Raw genomic sequence first — 20241 nt, forward strand, 5'->3', positions numbered from 1 at the left:
AAATGAAATATAGAAAACAAAATAAAATTTATGAGTGCGTATATTAAATAATATCATTATTGTGTATTTTAACTCTTCAATTCAAAGACAGCATAGAGCAAGATTGAAGGCATAGCAACACTTATTCTATTTTTATTTTTTCTTATTTTAAGTCTCAAGTTTAGGACAGGTGTATTAATACTGCTAGGATAGACTCAACCAAAACAACAAAAAATATAATTCATCTTCCCAAGTTAAAATAGTCCCGAGACTTACTTGTTGTCACGTGTAATGAACAAAGAATGCAACCTTTATTAATTAAAAACCGACACTAATCACTTTATGTGAGGAAATTTAGAACGTGAATATTAATCCCACCTAATTGGTTCCAAAAAATAATAGGTGTGACACTCTTATTTTTCCGGAACCTTCAGTTCACAAGACACTAACTCGTCGTTTAGTTTAATTTAAATAAAGAGAAGGAAATATAAGAAAAGAAAATACGTACGATAAAAGTATTACATTTTTTAAATTTATTTGGAAAAAAAGATAGGAAAGATTTTTTTATGGATTCACACTAAGAAAAGTTCTCCCTCAATAAAGGGATAACAGAAGAGGGAAGTTAATTTTTTACGTAAAAATTAAATAATTTTTTTGTAGTATAACATAAAAAAATATATATATATTCTTTAGTTGAGAAAATAATATAATAAAATGTTTAAACTCTTAAATAATATAATTTTATAATTTTATTTAATTATTTATTATTCTTCTCGATCGGTCCCCCATTTATTAAAATAAGTAAAAACAAATAATGAACTTCAGCTTGTGTCAAAGTTCAACTCTCACACTAATAATTATATTTATATTTTAACAGATTCATTCCCTTCCGTGATACCAAAACGCGGAATTGCAATGATTAATGTTAAGCTTGACCTTGAGTCTGTACAAAGAAATACTCAATTAAAGCTCTCTCCTAGTTTCCTTGTTCTGCACTCCTTAGTATGCCAAACAGCTTCTCATATACTTGATATACCCAAAACTGTAAGGAAAATGTTAACATTCACCGCGTTCTTTTCCAATTCTTCTATTCATTTTTATTTAATTTCTTGTCATTTTGGTCACACATTATTCATTAATTTTGTCACTTTTTATTCATTTTCTTCCTGTCTTTTTCTCTCTTTCTGGTCAGTGGTCACACATAATTTATTAAATTTTTCACTTTTTATTTTTGGTAATTAATAATATATAAACGCGTTTCATTATTATAAACTACTCTAATAAAATTTGTTCTGAGTTTTCTAATATATCTTAATTGTTTCCGGAAGTCACGAATTTATACAAAAGACTTTCCTCAAATAATTTGCAAGAGTCTCCTGTAATTAAAACCTTCATGATTTCTCTTAATTGTTACATTACTGTTTCTCTTTTGTTCTTTTATCATTGCACCTCATTTTGGTATTTTGGGGTGTACGTTTAAGGGTTCAAACTATATATATGGTGTGCAAGATCAAAAAAACACTAAAGTTCAAAACCTTGAACCATGCCATTATTATTGTTATTATTATTCTGCTTGAAAATGATGTCAAACAAAGACTTAACTTCAACTCTTGTTTTTCTTTTCTTCTCCGTGGTGCTCTCTACTCCTCCAGAGGATCCAATCAAGTGCTCTAATTCAAAGAACACAAGTTGCACCATCACCAACTCCTATGGCATGTTCCCTGATAGAAGCATCTGCAAGGCCTCTCAAGTGTTGTACCCAACCTCTGAGCAAGAGCTTGTGTCAGTGGTTGCATCAGCAACAAGAAACAAAACCAAGATGAAAGTAGCTACCCGTTATTCCCATAGTATCCCTAAATTGGTGTGCCCAGAAGGAGAAAATGGGTTGCTAATAAGCACCAAATATCTCAACAAAATAGCGAAGGTTGATGTGGAAGCAAGGACAATGACTGTGGAGAGTGGTGTGACAATGAAGCAGCTTATAAATGAGGCTGCAAAGGTAGGGTTGGCCTTGCCATATGCACCATATTGGTGGGGTTTGACCATTGGAGGGCTTATGGGAACTGGTGCTCATGGAAGCACTTTGTGGGGGAAGGGTAGTTCTGTCCATGATTATGTGGTGGAGCTTAGGATTGTTAGGGCTGCTGGTCCTGAAGAGGGTTATGCTAAGGCTGAGAGCCTCAATGAACAACATGAAGATCTCAATGCTGCCAAAGTGTCACTTGGTGTGCTTGGAGTTATTTCACAGGTATGATCTTTTCGTAATTTGTTACCTACCTTTTGAACATGGTAATTTATGCTCTTTCTTTGATGATTTGATCTGTTATGTTGTTGTTGCTGTTTAATTTCTCCTTTTATATGCACAAACTGTGTGAAATGTAATTAGATTTAAGCAAATATCTGACTCAAAAAGAAAAAAAAAAGGTTTAAGCAAATATGTCCTTGATCTAAATTATTACAAACTCGATCGTTACCCAACTTTGCTCATGAAGGATGTGCGTAACATTCTTGTAAATGTTGCCATAGATGATAGAACACAAGGGTGAAAAAAAAGGCTATATTAGCTAGATTTTCACTCAAGTCCCAAAACTTTAAGTTCAAGTGTGAAACAGAGAAGAGAAATCAAGTCATCACTGTAAAATGTAGAAATTTTCTGTCATTTTTCAAAGTCATAATCGAGGAAATCCTAGTGACAATTATTATAGCATTGACTGATAATATACCATCACTTAAAAAAATGGAACGACAAATAATTGATTACCATACCATCATATTAGTAGATAAATAAATGCAACAGCAGATAAATGAAATAGCAAACTAGTATGTGGGAAGAGTCTTCACCAAATAAAGAAAAAGTAATGTAGTATCTAAAAAAGAAAAGCGTATGAAATGATTTTTCACTTGTTTAATGCAAAATTATATATAATTTAATCATTAAATATATTATTTTAATATTTGCTAAAATAACTAACTTAATACGAGTTTTATAATTTTGAAAATTAACTAATACGTATAACCAATGTTTAGAAAAAAATTTGAAAACATTATGCATTTGGGTTAATTTATTTTGTAAAAAAATAGTAATTTCATAATAAAAAAATTAAAAAAATACTCTTTTTATAATCGAAAAGCTATTAATTACTGCTTGATTGATAGGTATTTGAATTAGTTTATTTTTATAAAAAAATCTTCATAGATTTTTAAATAAAATATTTTTTTAAAAAAATATGAACCAAACTATCCAGCTCACCCAGAATCTGCATTAGATTTTTAGTAACGTACTGGCCTAAAAACAACATAAGCTGAACCCATCATTTATAACACAAATAAGTTGTTAATTTCTTCTTTCATCAATAACGTGTTGTACCAACCACTAGAAGACAATTGAGAATCTGCTTTGGCAAATTGGTGATCCACATACTGGCTAATAAAGTATTCTGAATCACTTTTATGCCTCTGATCCATTTGTTCCATATTAGGTAGAAAACAAATAAAACTTTCAAGTATTTTAGTCTTACATGTACTGGACAAATGTCTGAGATCATCCTTTTTTTAAATTGGCTACCCATATCTTTATGTCCTGGTGTAGTCAGCTATCACCAAATTCCAGGAGCACAACTAAAAGATAAAAAGAACAATACAATTACCCATGACTGAATTAGAAAGATAAATTATGAACTGAAGCAATTTTAAAAAAAAAAATCTTCAAATTTAAATTCAAATTTTTTACGTTAGTTTGGTGGGAACCTGCCGTTGTCCTAATTATTAAAATAACTTTAGGCAGGTACACCAAAAACAAAACAAACAAAATTACTTTAGGCAGTTGTAATATGTATATAAAAAATGTAAAATATCTTCGTATTATGGATCCCACACGAAAAGGTCATATCAAGGTATTGTTTGATAGCAATAATATTTTTTTTTCTTTGGATGTGATACATTATGCTTGTTAATTTAAATTGACAAAATTATTTTTTTCTACATTTCTTAAAAAAAATTTGGTATTGCTTTACGCTGGAATTTTTTGAAAGTTGCTATCCTAATATAATTTAGATACTATATTAAGTTTGTCTTTTTCGTGAACTCTATCTTGTTGAAATTCAATTTGATAACTTCGTCGCTTTATTAGTTTCACATGCTTATAGTAAGATGTTAATTAATATGTTATTCTCAAAAGCATACAAAAGACTTATATGTAAAATGTGAGAAGGGTAGACAGGGAATAGTTGTCAGCAAAAAACACGTAGCTGTGTTTACGATGATTAAGGGACACATGTGTTGTCCTGGACTCTAGCTAATAATTTAAAATTTTAACCCGATAAAGCAAAAAAATTCAAAATGTTAATCAAGCAAACTCTATATTTATAATTACACTTTGGTTGAAAGAGACTGAAAATTAAGCGCATTCGTTTTTTAAGAATTGGGTAGCTAGCGTGGCAAGCGTTGCATGAAAAGTTTAAAAACTATACATCAAATACCTATTTTACGAAGAAAAAGTATATTTGTAAGTTTACTATAAATTCTTCTAATATTCCCCTACTATATATATATTTTTTTAATTTGTAACGTGACCCAATTTCGCACATCGCCACTTGGATAAGTCATTGCATTTGGTTGAGAAAGAAAGCTATGAAGTGATGTTTTTCATATCTATGTATGAGGCACAATGTGATGATTGCTCATCTCTTTTATTTAGGTTACTCTAAAACTAGAACCCCTCTTCAAGCGATCCATCACATATGTGGCAAAAAATGATTCAGATTTGGGAGACCAAGTGGCTGCTTTCGGACATGCACATGAGTTTGCAGATATAACGTGGTACCCTAGTCAACGCAAGGCTGTTTACCGTGTTGACGATCGTGTCCCATTTAATACTTCTGGCAATGGTCTTTATGACTTTATCCCTTTCCGTCCCACTCCTTCTCTTGAATTGGCTATCTTAAGAACCACAGGTCTGCATAGCTTTATTGAATTAAAGTTCACAAACTTTATAGTGTATTATATTTTTTATTGGTTTATATATTAGCTAGGGTGATAAAATTTGTTTGGTCTTTTAAGTTTAAAATTTTTTCTTTAATCTTTTAAAATGTTTTGTTGGACTAAATTCATCTTTTTGTCGTTTTATCTTAACCAACTTAGTCACAGATGATAACTATTATAACTATTATAGATGTTACATTAGATAAACATTTGTTAGGTCGGCTAAAATTGACAACATGATTAATTTAGTTTAACAAGTACATTTTATGGAATAAAAGTGAATTTTTTTAAAAAATTTAAAAGACCAAAATAAAAATACGAGACTAAAATTCTCCCTGTTTGTTTTTATCTTTAAAAAATAAACCATATTTTTTTGTCTCACTTATTTTTAAAAGTGTTTTAAACATTTTCATAAATGGAATAACAAAAAGAAATTTAAAAAAATTAAGAAGAGAATTTTTATTTTAAAAGACAAAAGAAAAATGTTATCATATTCAAGAAATTAAAATCATATTTAACCCTTCGATATTTTATTTAAAGTTTTGATGAAAGCATGCATGTAGTTTTTTTTTTTTTTTTTTTTTGCTGATGGAAGCATGCATGCAGCTAAAAGCAAACATCAATTTTTCATTTTTTAAACTTTTTTTTTAACGGTTTAATGGGGTCGCAGAGGATCTTCAAGAATCCACTGGTGATGCCGATGGAAAGTGCATAGGTTCTAAGACCACAACGAATACCCTCATCACTGCAGCTTATGGACTTACTAACAATGGTACTATCTAAATATGATAGTAATATTTTATACCTAAACAAACAAAAAAAATCAATTTAGTAAGCTAAAGTATTTGTTTTATGTATAATACTTGCAGGTATAATCTTCACTGTATATCCTGTAATTGGATTTCAGAATCGTCTTCAAGCATCTGGGTCATGCTTAGATAGTCTTCAAGATGCAAAGATCACAGCATGTGCCTGGGATTCTAGGGTGAAGGGAGAGTTCTTTCACCAAACCACATTTAGCATCAGTTTGTCTGTTGCAAAAAAATTTATTGAAGATGTGCAAAAGCTAGTTCAATTGGAGCCGAAGGGATTTTGTGGCATAGAGCTTTACAATGGAATTCTCATGCGTTATGTCAAGGCTTCGAGTGCCTATTTGGGGAAGCAAGAGGATGCTTTAGACATTGATATCACTTACTACCGTAGCAAGGATCCAATGACTCCTAGGCTTTATGAAGACATTCTTGAAGAGGTTGAACAACTTGGGATTTTCAAATATGGAGGGCTACCTCATTGGGGTAAGAATAGGAACTTGGCATTTGAAGGAGCCATCAAGAAGTACAAAAATGCAGGGAGATTTTTAAGGGTTAAAGAGAAGTATGATTTACAAGGGCTTTTCTCAAGTACATGGACAGACCAAATGCTTGGGCTAAAGGATGGAGTGACAATATTGAAGGATGGGTGTGCATTAGAAGGTTTATGCATTTGCTCACAGGATAGTCATTGCAATCCAAGCAAAGATTACTATTGTAAACCAGGCAAAGTTTACAAGGAAGCAAGGGTTTGTACTCATTTGAAATCCAAATGAGACCAAATTTTACAGAAATTAAAGGACATTTTTACTACTATGTATATGATATAAGTGACAATATATAAAGATATAGTTTACATCTTACGAATAGTTAATAAAAGATTGTGCTGATTACAAAGTTGAAAGGCTAATATATTATGTGAAAGGCCATGTTTACTGATATATATATATATATATTACTTGACAAATTATAGGATTCAATTCAAGTATATCTTTGTATTAAAGTTTTAGTTATTGAAGATGGAAAAGATGTCTTTCGCACAATATTTTGCCACGTTCCTTATTGTTTCAGGTTTACAAATCCTCAGTATCAACCTTTTTATGAATTTATTTGTTTTATACTAATGTAATTTTTTAATTATCAATCAATTACATACTATTTTTTAAATAATTTTTAAAGTAATTATTATGAAATCTCTATTATATGACATTGTAAAAAAATTGTATTGTGAGTATATTAATTAAAGTGTTGGTTTTTTTTTTATTGTTTATGCATGTTTTGCAGAACTTAACAGTATTTGGTCTTTCTTAACTTTGTTATTCTCGTTATTTTAGTTGTTTCAATCAGAAGTGACAGTGGTTGCAGAAACTATATGTAAGGAAATGGTGCAACCAAAAGATCGAGTGTGGACTAATTTGCCACGAGTTATACAATTTCTCTCTGATCTTCTCAGAATGCATTATTGATTTAGGTTCAAATGCACAATGTGTTTGTTTCTACCGTTGTTTAGCTATAATTATAATAATTATGTACCCAAAATTCTAAGTTAACATGATATAAATAAGACGGAGCTTGATTTAATTTCTTACTAAAGTTTGGCTAAAATTTTAGTTAAATTATAATTTTGATTTTTTTTAATTTTTTATATGTAATTTTTATTTTTATTTTTTTACAATTTTAATCAAATTTCCAACTTTGCATAGGTCTTTTTATTATTATTTAGATCCAATTGAACCTTAGACCTAACATGTTCATTTAAAGTATTATAAAAAATATTTTCTATAATTAAAATGTAAAAAATAATATATATATATATATATATATATATATATATATATATATATATACAAAATTAAATATTAGACAAAAATTTAAAAAATAAGAGAACAGAAATTGAGGATTAAGAGTTGAAGGAGAATAAAAATTATAACTTTTTTAGGAAAACCAAAATTGTAATTTATTAGCCTAAAAATTTTGAACTTAAAAAAAAGGTACTATAATCAATTCAATAATTGAAGTAATTAATAAGCAAATAAACATTAAGAATTAGTGTTGATGATACTTGCTGAGTTAAAATCAACAGTATAAGGATCAGTCAGTAATATTCATAAACTTTTCAGAGTCATGATGCTTGGCTTGAAGTGCACCTTCAACCACACAATCTTCTCTCGTTAGCCTTCACTGTTCTTGGGCTTGCGAGACATGTATCACTTCTGTCAATGTGATCTTAGATAGATCCTTTGTGTTTTCCAGTGAGACTATAAATGTTTCATACCTCTCCAACACCATTACCAAAAAAAATTCAACAATTCTGCAAAATCACCACCCAACAACCTTGTTGGCAATATCCAACAATTTGTCTGTAATCCTTGACTGTCTCAGACTCTTTCATCTTTTGCAACTCAAATTCCCTCATTAGATTAAGCACCTGCATGCTACGTATTCTTTCATCTTCAGCATATTCCTTCTCTAGATAATCCCAAATTGCTTTTGCTGATTTGAGAGCCATGATTCTTGTGAAGATGATTTGAGAGACACCGGCAAATAGACACGACTTTGCCTTTGTCTTTTTTATTTTTTTTCTCCTTGTGAATTCTGATCTGGTTCATAGTAGGATCATCTGACAGCAGAAGTTTGTCATAATCCTCTTCAACAACTTCTCAAAGATCTAATGCCTCTAGGTAAGTCTTCATTCTGACTATCCAGAGATCATAACTTTCCCCAGTAAAGACGAGAAGAATGACTGGGAAAAAACTTATTTCAGAATCCATTAGAAATCAAAACATACAGGCTCCTCAAGAAGAGACTCTTGATACCAATTATTAGTTTTGTAGCAAAAAAATATAATAAACAAAGAAGAAGAGAGACAATACAATATGAAGAAAATATAATGATTTTTCTGAATCAAATTGTTCTTGGCAGTAATACAATATATAACAAAACAAAAATTAATCAGTTATTAATTTCAGAAAAATTGAAAATTAAAAATGATTTGCTCCTAAAATATACAAATCACTTATTGACTAGATTAATTCATAACTGAAATAAATAAAAACAAAATATGTAGTTACAAAAGTAATTTAAAAAAATTTAAACAGTTTCTTTAGCAAGTTTTTCTATGCAAGTTTTATCCATTGATGGCAGATGCAAGTTCTTTGACTCAACGTGATCGTCAGATGGGAGAACCTTCTACAGCAAGGGTGTCTACAATCTTCTTAATAGAGACAGCAAGAACTCATTCACCGAACCTGTTTTCTTGGCACTTTTTAATTGCATCTTCAATTGACTATCTTTGCCACTAGCTTGCGAAGCAAGAAAGATTTCGAGCTTCTTCCAAATTTCAAAAGAAGACTCACATCCAACAATTCTTGTATGAGGGCTCTCTGACATGGAGGATTGAAGCCAAGAAGCAAGAAGCTGATCTTCTTGTTCTCAATTTGTGTATTCTTCGTTGACTTTTCCGTTGTCTTGATCTTCTTCGTTTAGGTACAGAGTCGGTTTTCCTCCGGATTCTTGAATATGCTTCAGGAGTTTGTGGCCTCTGATAGAGAACACTGCTTGTTGTTTCCATGGTAAAAGTTTTTCTTCATTCAGCCTGATTGCTACAGGATTTGGAAAAGTTTGCGCAACAAAGCGTGACCCTGAAGCTTCACCCATTGCTGTAATGAAGCTCTGATAGGTATCTGCGCAGTGTGAGAGAAAGAGAGTAATCAAAGAGAGAAGGTGAATGAATAATGACTGTATTGAATTAAAACAATTACGAGAGATATTTATATAGCAGAGATAACAAAACATAATATTTTAAGAAGTAACAACCACACTTACTAACCATTAACAACAACAATTCTAACTAATGTTTAATTTAATCATTCCTTTCAGCGTCCAGTTTCCATGCTTTTGGTTCTCGAATTTTTTAGTATTCATTCATCTTTAACTTCATCATATCTCAATTATCAAAAGTAAAATGAATTTTGGTGTTTTCAACAAGGTTTGTCCATGGGAAGTTCAGTTTGGAGATGTCCATTTGATATCCATTCAGTGCTGTACATAGTGGCCAAGCCCATGACGGTTAATTTTTCAGCCCTTCATTCATTTATTTAGTTTGGAGATGAAATGCATTGCAAGTTCATCTATTTCCTTTTCTATTTAAACTCGTTAATTTGAGCCATGTTTGCTGTTAACAAGGTGCAACCAATGCAATATTAGACACCCCACAACTGTGTTAGCATATAATATTATTGAACTGAATCTTACAGCAGTAAGATTTTTGGATACTTGCTGGCATTGGACTGTAGCATGTTAGATACATATGTATTATATTATTGCTGCAAAATTGGAAAGTAACAATGCATGAAATAGTGTGCTATCTAGGTCATTTATTAGTGAGCTTTTCTTATTCTATGCATAGTTAATGCATAATTGAAATTCCTAGCTGCTTTGATCCAGGTTCTAACATTCCTAGCTGCTTTGATCCAGGTTCTAACATTCACCTAGATCAAGTCAATAGGCTCTGAATGGTTATGGATGGGGTATGAGAAAGGATCAATTACAGATGTGGATCAATTACATAACTTCTGTATATGAGTACTGATGATTATATAAGGCCTTTTCTGTATGAGTACTAATAAGTTACTAATACTAATCTCTGCTGACTTTACCAACTTATCCTAACAATACCTTCGTGCTAGGATGTATCTTCTGTCAACAATAGATTACATAAGAAAACTTATTTTTCTAGACATGAGTATGACAGTATATGATACTCAACTAGTATGTATGATGTAAACTTGTGAGGATAATAGTATCACAGATACTGTATACTCCAGATTATAAAGTTATACTTGTGTACGAACCAATCAACAATAGTCCTATGTCAATAAATGTAACTTTTTTATAGTATATACTCAATACACTGGTAATCAGCTCTTCATGATCAATATAACTTCAATGCCTGTGTAACTGTCCAGGAAGTTTATAAAAAAGCTTGCAGTTGCAGCTACTTCTCACATGCATGGTGGATGGAACTGGCAAGAAAATTTATATTTGTTGTCCAATGAATCAAGCAATTGATAAAATAATAGCTATTGCACCTCATCAAAACCGAGAGGATAGAATGGTCTGGATGGGAGAAATGGATGGTCTTTTAAACATGAAATCAGTATGCCAATGCTTGAATACTAATGCCACCAAAAGTCAAAAGACTCAAAACCAAGTGTTCAAGGGAATTTGGAGGTAGCTGGGTCCGTATAGGATCAAAATTATACTTTGAAGAGATGCTAAGTGTGACACCCTAAACCGGTGCACATGCTTTTCCTCAAAAACTTGTAAATGAACCTAAACATTCTCAAGAAGGAACTTTGAAATCCGAAAGGTAACTTGCATCTCTTAAATCCACAGTAATTAAAAAAATCGAATAGATAAAAAAATTTCACATAACTAAACTTTATTGACAAAACATTTACACTATATCGCCGCATACATTATAAACAATTCAAATCTTGTACACAAAATAAATCATGCACCTTTCGCAAAAGAAGTAAAGATTACGCAAGCCTCTGTGACCACCAAAATATATAAATAAGTATGTGTAGCAATAAATGTGCTTAAAGATAATGTTTGGTTAGACAAAGAGTAACATAATTATAACCCGCAAATAAAACAAAATAGTATCAAAGATAGAGTAATAGGACTCAAGTTGAGCCTAGATCAACCCAAAATAAATACATAAAAAGGAAAAACCTAGTACTCAGAGCAGTCCTAATTACAGTCAGACCTATATGTACGCCTATTGTACTCCATCCCCTGGCCTATCTAAACAATCTAACTAGATTGAAGCCCCTGGAAGATCATCATTGGGAGAGATGAATTTATTAACATGATTCTTTTATTTAATTGATTTATTAAGATGAATTTATTATATTAATGCTAATTGATTGCATTTAATTGCTAGAGAATGAATAAGGGGATGTCACCTAATAGGCTAATAATGTAATAGCACGTGCCTTGCAAGGGTGTTAAGTTTATAATTTATGATTTTCTTATATTATTATGTTTTTTTATAATATATTTATCAATTATTTTTAGAATTTACATATGTTAGTATATATGTAAAAAAAATTATGAAAATTCATATATATATATATATACACACACATATATATATATATAGTTTTACATTATAAATGTGTTATTAAATTTTTTTCTCTATAAAATAATACATATGAGATTGTCCATAAAAATGACAATAGACCCGCACACGTGGTAGTTACTCTCTCTATATCCGTCTCGCCAAATAAATACAATACATATAATATTGTACGTAGGGATAAACTAATTTATGTATTAATATTAGATTAAAAATAATTTATTAGTATTAATTAATTAACATAAATCTATTATATTAATATTAATATTAATTAATTGCATTTAATTTTTAGAAAATGAATAAGGGGACATGACATTAGCCTACCCGACAAATTTTTTTTTTATATAATATAAATAAATAGATATAGAGAGATAGAGAGATACTTTACAAAAATATATAAAGAGGGGGGGAGATGGAGAGGGGGTAGTATTTGACAAATTACATACTATTCAAGTATTCAATTATATTTGAAGGTTTTAGTTATTGGAGATGAGTAAGATGTCTTTCATGCAATATTTTGCTCTATTCCTTATCATTTCAGGTTTGCAAAATTTTGATATATGTTAATTTTTTATGAATTTATTTATTATATAAGTGTAAAAAAATTCACACTATTAATTGATTAAATATTATCTTTAAAAATATTTTTAAAGTAATTATTATAAAAAAAATGTCGTACATGAAATTTCTATTAAATAATAAATACCATTGTAAAAAAATTATACTGAGTGTATTTCGATTAAATTGTCTTTTATTCTCTATGCATGCATGTTTTGCATAACTTTGACATTTTGTTATTTTAGTTGTTTCAATCACAAGTGAAATGGTTGCACAGAAAATATGCACCGAGCAATTGCAGCTTGGACATGTGTAAACTACTTTGCGGAGAGTTATTTGAAGGCACCTTGGTTTCCGCTCAATGCGTTATTAAGAATCTTCAAGGTCCAAGGAGACCTAATCAATGTACTTCTTTCTATCGTTGTTAACCTATAATTATATCAGTAATGTACCCAAAATTCTCAATTAAATTTTGAGGATTGAATCACATGGATGGATCACTTTAATGGGTCAAGCGGGTTCAATTTTTTTTTAAGTCTTTAACATGGCAATTACTTCAATTTCTGTATCTCCCTGATTGTTTCCTGCACCTAATCCAGAATATAAGATTGCATTACAGGTGTTCCGAAAGCTTAAAAATATGCAGGAAACAAAATTGAAGGTGTAGGAAACAACTGTCCTCTCTAATATTATATGTTTTATCAGTGGTAAGAAAGTAATATATTATATGTTTACACAAGAAAAATATTATAAATTTTATGAAATATGTAATTTTCTGATAAAACTCTCAATTACTTATATAAGCTTTTATAAATTATAATCGAGTCAAAGTGTGTATTTTTCACCGACTCATATATGTATTTAGTATTATAGGAGCAAAATAGTATAAGTTAGAAAAATAAAATAATAAAATCAGTACCAATTTATTATCTCTTTTTATCTTTTAATTCATAAAAACCAAAGACAAATATAAAAAATTTACAACCAACAACAATTCATATAATATGTTGAATCAACTTTACTCTCGTGACTTAAAACTAAAGGATCCAAATTCAATTTAGAGTATATGTTATTAAATTTGAGGGAAAAAATGAAAGTGAAAAGTTAAGTGTAACAAAATATTAATCTAAAAATATTAAAAATAATCATTGAATTCAATTACATCTTACCTCTATTGTAAAAATTAAGTGTAATATTAATACTATTTATATATACTTTTGGTAATCAAATATTATTTTGATAATTTTAATATTCAGTAGTAATAACTTATGTATAATACAATTTTCGTTTAAATTAATAATTAAGGATAGAAATTAAATAATAATTTACTATGCATATATATGACTATACTATATTTTTTAATTCAACTTTACTCAAATCGTAAATACTATTATAGATGTTATAATAATTATTAATAATAATAATTTTTGTTCTTACCATTAATATTTTTTTAAATGAAAATATATTAAATGTTTTTATTTTATTTTATTAAAATCCTGAATTTTTTTACAGCATACTGAATATTTTATAGACATATAAATATTATAACATTGTATTGATACTTATTCTCATCTTGGCTAAATTTTTAAAATTAGTAACATTAAAACATAGTTTATGAAAAACAATAATTAAATGCAATGATTTTAAAAGATTTAAATTTAAAATAATTCATAATAATTTATTTTAATTAATAACTAAGGATATGGGTGAAGAAATAAATTATTATGTATATATACAAATATATTTTTTCAATTTAATTATTAAAATATACTTATGAAAAATTGAAATAATAAATAAGGAAATTATGGATATTTGGATAATTTTAAAGTAATATTTAAAAATAAAATAATAAATAATATTAATTAACATACTATCAATTATATTTTTATTTTTATTTGTGTGTTAATCTTTAATTAATTTACACGTGTATTTATTGTGGAGAAGAAAAGAAAAAGAATAAAATTGAAAATTCCACAACTATTTTATTAGAATCAAGAAAATTTATTATGATATTTTCATTACATTTATTTAATATCATTTAATACATCTATGGTATTTAACGCATTAAATATAATTTAATGATATTTAAAGATCTTTATTCAATATTAATTATAGTATTTACAACAAGTATTAAATGAATATCATTAAATAGCTTTAAATTATATTTAATGCTTTAAAAATAGTATCTCCTTCCCTAAAGATAAGATTTTTTTTAATTAACTTTTGCCTTAAGAAAGTTAGTTAATACACTTAATAATATTAAATTTGTTAACCCTTTAAAAAAACATTAAATTTATTAACAATATGTATTATTTTATCAAAATTATCCTTAAAATTATTCAGACTTATAATTTCTCTATTTTCACATAATTATTTTCTCACATAATATGTATTTATCTTTAATACATTTGAGTAAAAAAAAATCAATACAAAAAAAAAAACTTAAAAAGAGTCTTGTATAAACAAATTTTAAAAAAATAATCTTAAATGACAAATGTCATATCTTATATATATATATATATATATATATATATATATATATATATATATATATATAAAGAGAGAGAGAGAGAGAGAGAGGTAATGTTTGACAATCCTATTCGAGTATTCAAGTATCTTTGAAGGTTTTAGTTATTGGAGATAACTAAGATGGCTTTCATGCAATATTTTGTTTTGTTACTTATCATTTCAGGTTTGCAAATTATCTCTCTCTTTATATATATATATATATATATAATTAATTAATTTATTATATAATATAAGTGTTATCAAATTAATTAAAATTATCTTTAAAATGATTTTAAAAGTAGTTATTATAAAAAAAAATACCGTACATGGAATCTCTATTAAATAATAAATAACATTGTAAAAAAAATTATATTATGAGTGTATTTCAATTAAATTGTTTTTTATTCTCTATGCATGCATGTTTTGCCTAACTTTTCAGTATTTGGTCTTTGCTAACTTTGTTATTCTTGTTATTTAAGTTGTTTCAGTCACAAGTGAAATGGTTGCACAAAAAATATGTATAAATGTGGCGCAACCGAGCAACTGCGGCTTTGACGTATGTAAACTGCTTTGCAAAGAGTTATTCAAAGACACATTGGTCTCCGCCGAATGCATTATTAAGAATATTCATGGTCCAAGGGGAACTAACCAATGTACTTGTTTCTATCGTTGTTAACCTATAATTATATTAGTCTTGTACACAAAATTGTCAGTTAAATTATATAAATAAGATGCACTTGGTTTTTTAAAATTTCCGAGTTAAATTTTTAGGACTGGATCAAATGGATATATGTATCACTGTATTAAGTCATGCTGGTTAAATTTTTTAAGTTTTTCACTTGGCAATTACTTCGTGTACCTCCCACTTTGTTTCCTATTCCTGCACCTAATCCAGAGTATAAAATTACATTTCGCATTAGCTTTTCTTAAATGTAATTTTGCATTACAGATTAGGTGTTCCAAAAGCATAAAAATGTGCATGAAGAAAAATTGAAGGTGCAGGAAGCAACTACCCTTTTACATTAGTTATCTTTTTAAAAAAAGTTATTATAATTATTTAAAAATATATATTAGTATTAATTAAATTTAAATTAGAATCAAAATATATTTGCGTTATTAATTAATTTGAATTAGAAAACAAAATTATTTATTAGTTAGAATATTCTAATCATGTTTGGTTACTCTAATTAGAATAATTACGCTAATTAGAATAAAATATACGTTGTTATTATTAATGAATTTTAATTATAATATATAGTTATATTGTTAATTAGAATTTTATAATAACGAATGATCATATAACTATAACTTAATGAGAACAAATATGAAAATGTTATATAATGAAACATACGATATATGGTCGAAGGAACAAATGAAAAAGAGAAAGAAATATTCAATAAGAGAATGGACAAAATAAATGAAAAATAATAGAAAGAAAAGAGAGACATGAATTTACCCACGTATCTTCAAACTGAATTGAAACAAATATAAAGAATAAAAAATGTTAGTAATTGTTTATTCAACAAAAAAAAACAAAGAAAATGAAAAAACTATGATACATACATAAGTATTTATAGATGAAGTACTCATTTTTTTTGTTCCATAGAATTGAAATCAAATTATGCAGTATTTTTTAATTTAAATTTAAATTTGATTTGCTTTGATTCCACTATGCATTTAAATCAGAATATATATTTGTATTACCAATTAATGGAATCAGAATTCTTTGTATAATCAATTTGAATATTTAAATAATGAAAATTATATTCATTATAATTATTTTAATTAATATAATTCAGAATACATTCAGAAAAAAATGTAACTCAGTATTTAAAAAAAACTAATCAAAAATAATAAAGTTTTAATATGAGTATTTTTAACGAATAAAAAATCTGAATAGATTCCATAAACTTAATAAATTTATCATCAAATTATATAATGAATAGTTAATGAAAAATATAATAATTATTATTTTTTATTCTGAAAATTTTTTGAATTTTGAACTAACTAATATTATTGTTTAGAATCGCATTTATTATTCTGAACTATTTGTCATTCTTATTATTATTGATAGTTTATATCTTCAAAAATAGAAATAAGAATATTTTTATGTCAAATGTTTAACAATAGCATAATAGAATAAATTGAATATTAAAACAGAATATTTTTACAATATAATGAAAATATTGGAGGGAATGAATCTGAATTATTTGTCATTCTTATTGTTTAGATTGATAGTTTAACCTTCTTATATATCAATCATGTAGCCAAAGTTCTTAGTTAACATATTATAATATAAATAAGATAACAATTGGTTTTTAAAAAATTCTCAATTATATTTTCAGGATTGGATCACCATATCGAATCAAGCGGGTTAAACTTATTTAAGTCTTTCACTTGACAATTACTTCATGCACCTCCTCCCTCATTGCTTCATGCACCTAATCCAGAATATAAAATTAAATTTCAAATTACCTTTTTTGAAATGTAATTTTGCATTACATATTAGGTGTTCTGAAAGCTTAAAAATGTGCATGAAACAAAAGTGAATATGCAAGAAGCAACTGTCCATTCCCTTTAGTTAAAAAAAAACTAAAAGATACATTCAAAATCATCGTGGAAGGCATCCCAAAGGTTGGTACTTGGACATGGCAATGAAACCCGCACCCGTGAGTATCCGTCTAAACTCGTCACGACTTTGACAAGAAATACTTGAGTTGACCGGGTACGGGTTCGGGTTTGATGATTACTCGACTTTTTTAATCGGGGTTAGGGTCAGGGACGGGAATATCACTACTTGTCCCATACTCATTCCCGTACCCGGTCCAATGATGAAGTTATTAAAATTTTATTATAAATTTTACATAATTTAAGATTCTTTTCTTGATGATTTTTGTAGACAAATGTGTTGTGATGAATTTATTGATATATAAGTAATTAAAAATAAATATGTAACAATCAATTTATTTTTTTTAAAATCATATTTTCAATATAAATTTTTTACAATTTTTTTTATAAATCTGAATCGGGGACGGGGATACCCAATACCCAATTAGTACGGGGATGGGATAACAAATTTTTAATATGTCGGGTATTGGGGACAGGTATGGGTATATGTTGGGGAGTCGAAGTCGAAGACTGGGGAGACAATACTCATCCCTGCTCCGTTGCCATTCCAACCACTAATCATCATATGCAACACATGCAACCTGCAAATCATTGAGAAAAGAAAAAAAGATCTACAAAAAGACATGTGAACATAGACCAAACCCATGAAAGAAGATAAAAGCATAATCTAAATTTATAGTTAGGGGTACATGCTTATTTCTAAGGAAATCTTCACTAATGAAAATCATCATCTAGGCATGCACTTTTTAATTTGTTTTTGATACATTTTTTTAACTATAGTTAATTAGTTTGCCTATATTTGATTATTTTTACTAAATTTCTTCTTAAATAAAAATTTGTTATTGTATTACTCAGACTTAACAAGCCTTCCTACTCAGTTGCTAACCGAGTAGTTTATTGATGTGATCCTTATTAGGAGCGAATCGCTTGGTACAAGTCACGGAATCGGATGACACCACTTCCAGAGATGGAAGATAAGTCAGGGATAGACGCCACAAAAGTTCAACCTTGATAAGTCCAGAATTGATTCGACAAGAAACCCAGAGAAAAGCTCTCACGAAATACACAAGTATTTTCTGAAGAAGAAAAAAATTCAAAAGTCCCTTTCTTCAAAAATAGTTGAATACATACACTGTAGGCCTTCAGCAATCAAGATTCTTGGAAGTGTCTCTAGGTCTTTGTCCTTCTCCACTTGGACTTTGTCAAATATGACTGCTACCATTTGTTGGAGGGTATTCTCTACCTGTTTAGTCTTATCCTTGGTTATAAGTCCCTGTATTTAGGCAGTTTTAGAATTTTCATCACCTACTTGAAATCCAAAAAATCTAGTAGATATAATTAATGTAAAAGAAAAACTCTATCTTCTACCTTAAAGATAAAAATTTCCACCAAAATTGAATATTCTCTATTATTAGAGAAAAAATAAGACAAAATCATATAATTTTCTTATTTACATTATTTTACGTAAAAAATTGAGATCATGTCCTCTGAATTTATCTCTATAAAAAAGGTTATCAGGGTTCAAGTAAACTAATTAATTTCAATCTTAAATTCTGATGTCTGCTCTTTGTTCATCCACCTCTAACTTGAGTATTGAAGTGTCTTTGTAGGTGTAACCCACCATCATATCCGGAGAATATAACTGTAATAAAATTTTATCAAAATCAATAAGAACATTTGGCACTCCATGTGAAGCCCAACAAAACTGTGCCCCGCCACACTAATTAGAGGCTCTATTCTTTTAACCGTTTGACTACTTAGTCTCCGCCATCACGGTTCTATCTCTTCAACCCCCTCATTATTTTCTCTACTTTATTCCTATGCGAATTAGAACGTTATATACATCATTTACCATATTTGGTATGCATATTCTATACCACACATGCTATATACCACTTATATATGCCTGCGGCATGCACCGCAAACATGGCATCAACTCTTCTTAATTTGGGGAATGCCTATTCTATGTAATATATTTGCGTAATTTGTGAAGTGGTTAAGAATTGTACATGGTCATAACCATTAGACCATGCCAATAATGGCTCACGGATTATGTGCCAATACAATTATTTGAATTGATATAAGGCTATCTAGCATGACCATATATTATCCTACATGTTGCAACGCAATAGGCCTATATATATCATGAGATATTAATTTAATACCTTGATGCCTTGAATAGCTTTTTATGCTAACAGGTAAAATATGTATTCAATAATTGATTATGAGGAGAGATTAGACCTCGATAAATGCTTATGTCATATAAACAAGTTAATTAGAATTATCTTTTATAAACTCTAACCTATTTATTTTCACCTTTATCTCGTTTTGACTAGCAATTATTTTAATTTTGATAGTTTAATATTACTTTTATTCCTATATATAACAAACAAGCGTGAACATTTTTTGGTCTAAAATATAAGAAATATATTATCACTTTCAAATATATTAATTTATAACAAACAAGCGTGAACTATTTTTAATTATTTACTGTAAAGTCTGTTAATGAGATAAGTCAAATTTATTGGTGGAAAAGTTTATCTCTTAAAAAATGAGTAGTGTTTTTAAATGTAACCACCCACTTAAACCTTTAATCTATAGGTATTTTTGAAATAAAACTTAAATTTATGATAA

At 28.4% G+C, this 20241-nt stretch overlaps 1 protein-coding gene and 1 long non-coding RNA gene across 3 annotated transcripts; both read left to right on the top strand.

The window, feature by feature from the left end:
* The first annotated feature begins 955 nt into the window (after positions 1-955).
* LOC114389546 (probable L-gulonolactone oxidase 6) lies at positions 956-6697 on the top strand. 2 transcript variants are annotated; one of them, XM_028350239.1, is made up of 5 exons: positions 956-1023; positions 1632-2227; positions 4676-4931; positions 5630-5731; positions 5829-6697. In XM_028350239.1, exons 2-5 carry the CDS (start codon positions 1694-1696, stop codon positions 6542-6544), a joined length of 1608 nt encoding a protein of 535 aa, XP_028206040.1. In that variant the 5' UTR covers positions 956-1023; positions 1632-1693; the 3' UTR covers positions 6545-6697. The 2 variants fall into 2 exon arrangements, with proteins under 2 accessions (XP_028206040.1, XP_028206039.1); XM_028350238.1 differs by lacking the exon at positions 956-1023 and having other exon boundaries at positions 1416-2227.
* Positions 6698-15035: 8338 nt separating this feature from the next.
* LOC114389288 lies at positions 15036-15730 on the top strand. Its single transcript, XR_003661737.1, has 2 exons — positions 15036-15163; positions 15459-15730. It is a non-coding gene; the product is annotated as an uncharacterized LOC114389288 (long non-coding RNA).
* Positions 15731-20241: the final 4511 nt, after the last annotated feature.

This window comes from Glycine soja, chromosome 16, assembly GCF_004193775.1.
Source record: "Glycine soja cultivar W05 chromosome 16, ASM419377v2, whole genome shotgun sequence".
NCBI classification, from domain to species: domain Eukaryota; kingdom Viridiplantae; phylum Streptophyta; class Magnoliopsida; order Fabales; family Fabaceae; genus Glycine; species Glycine soja.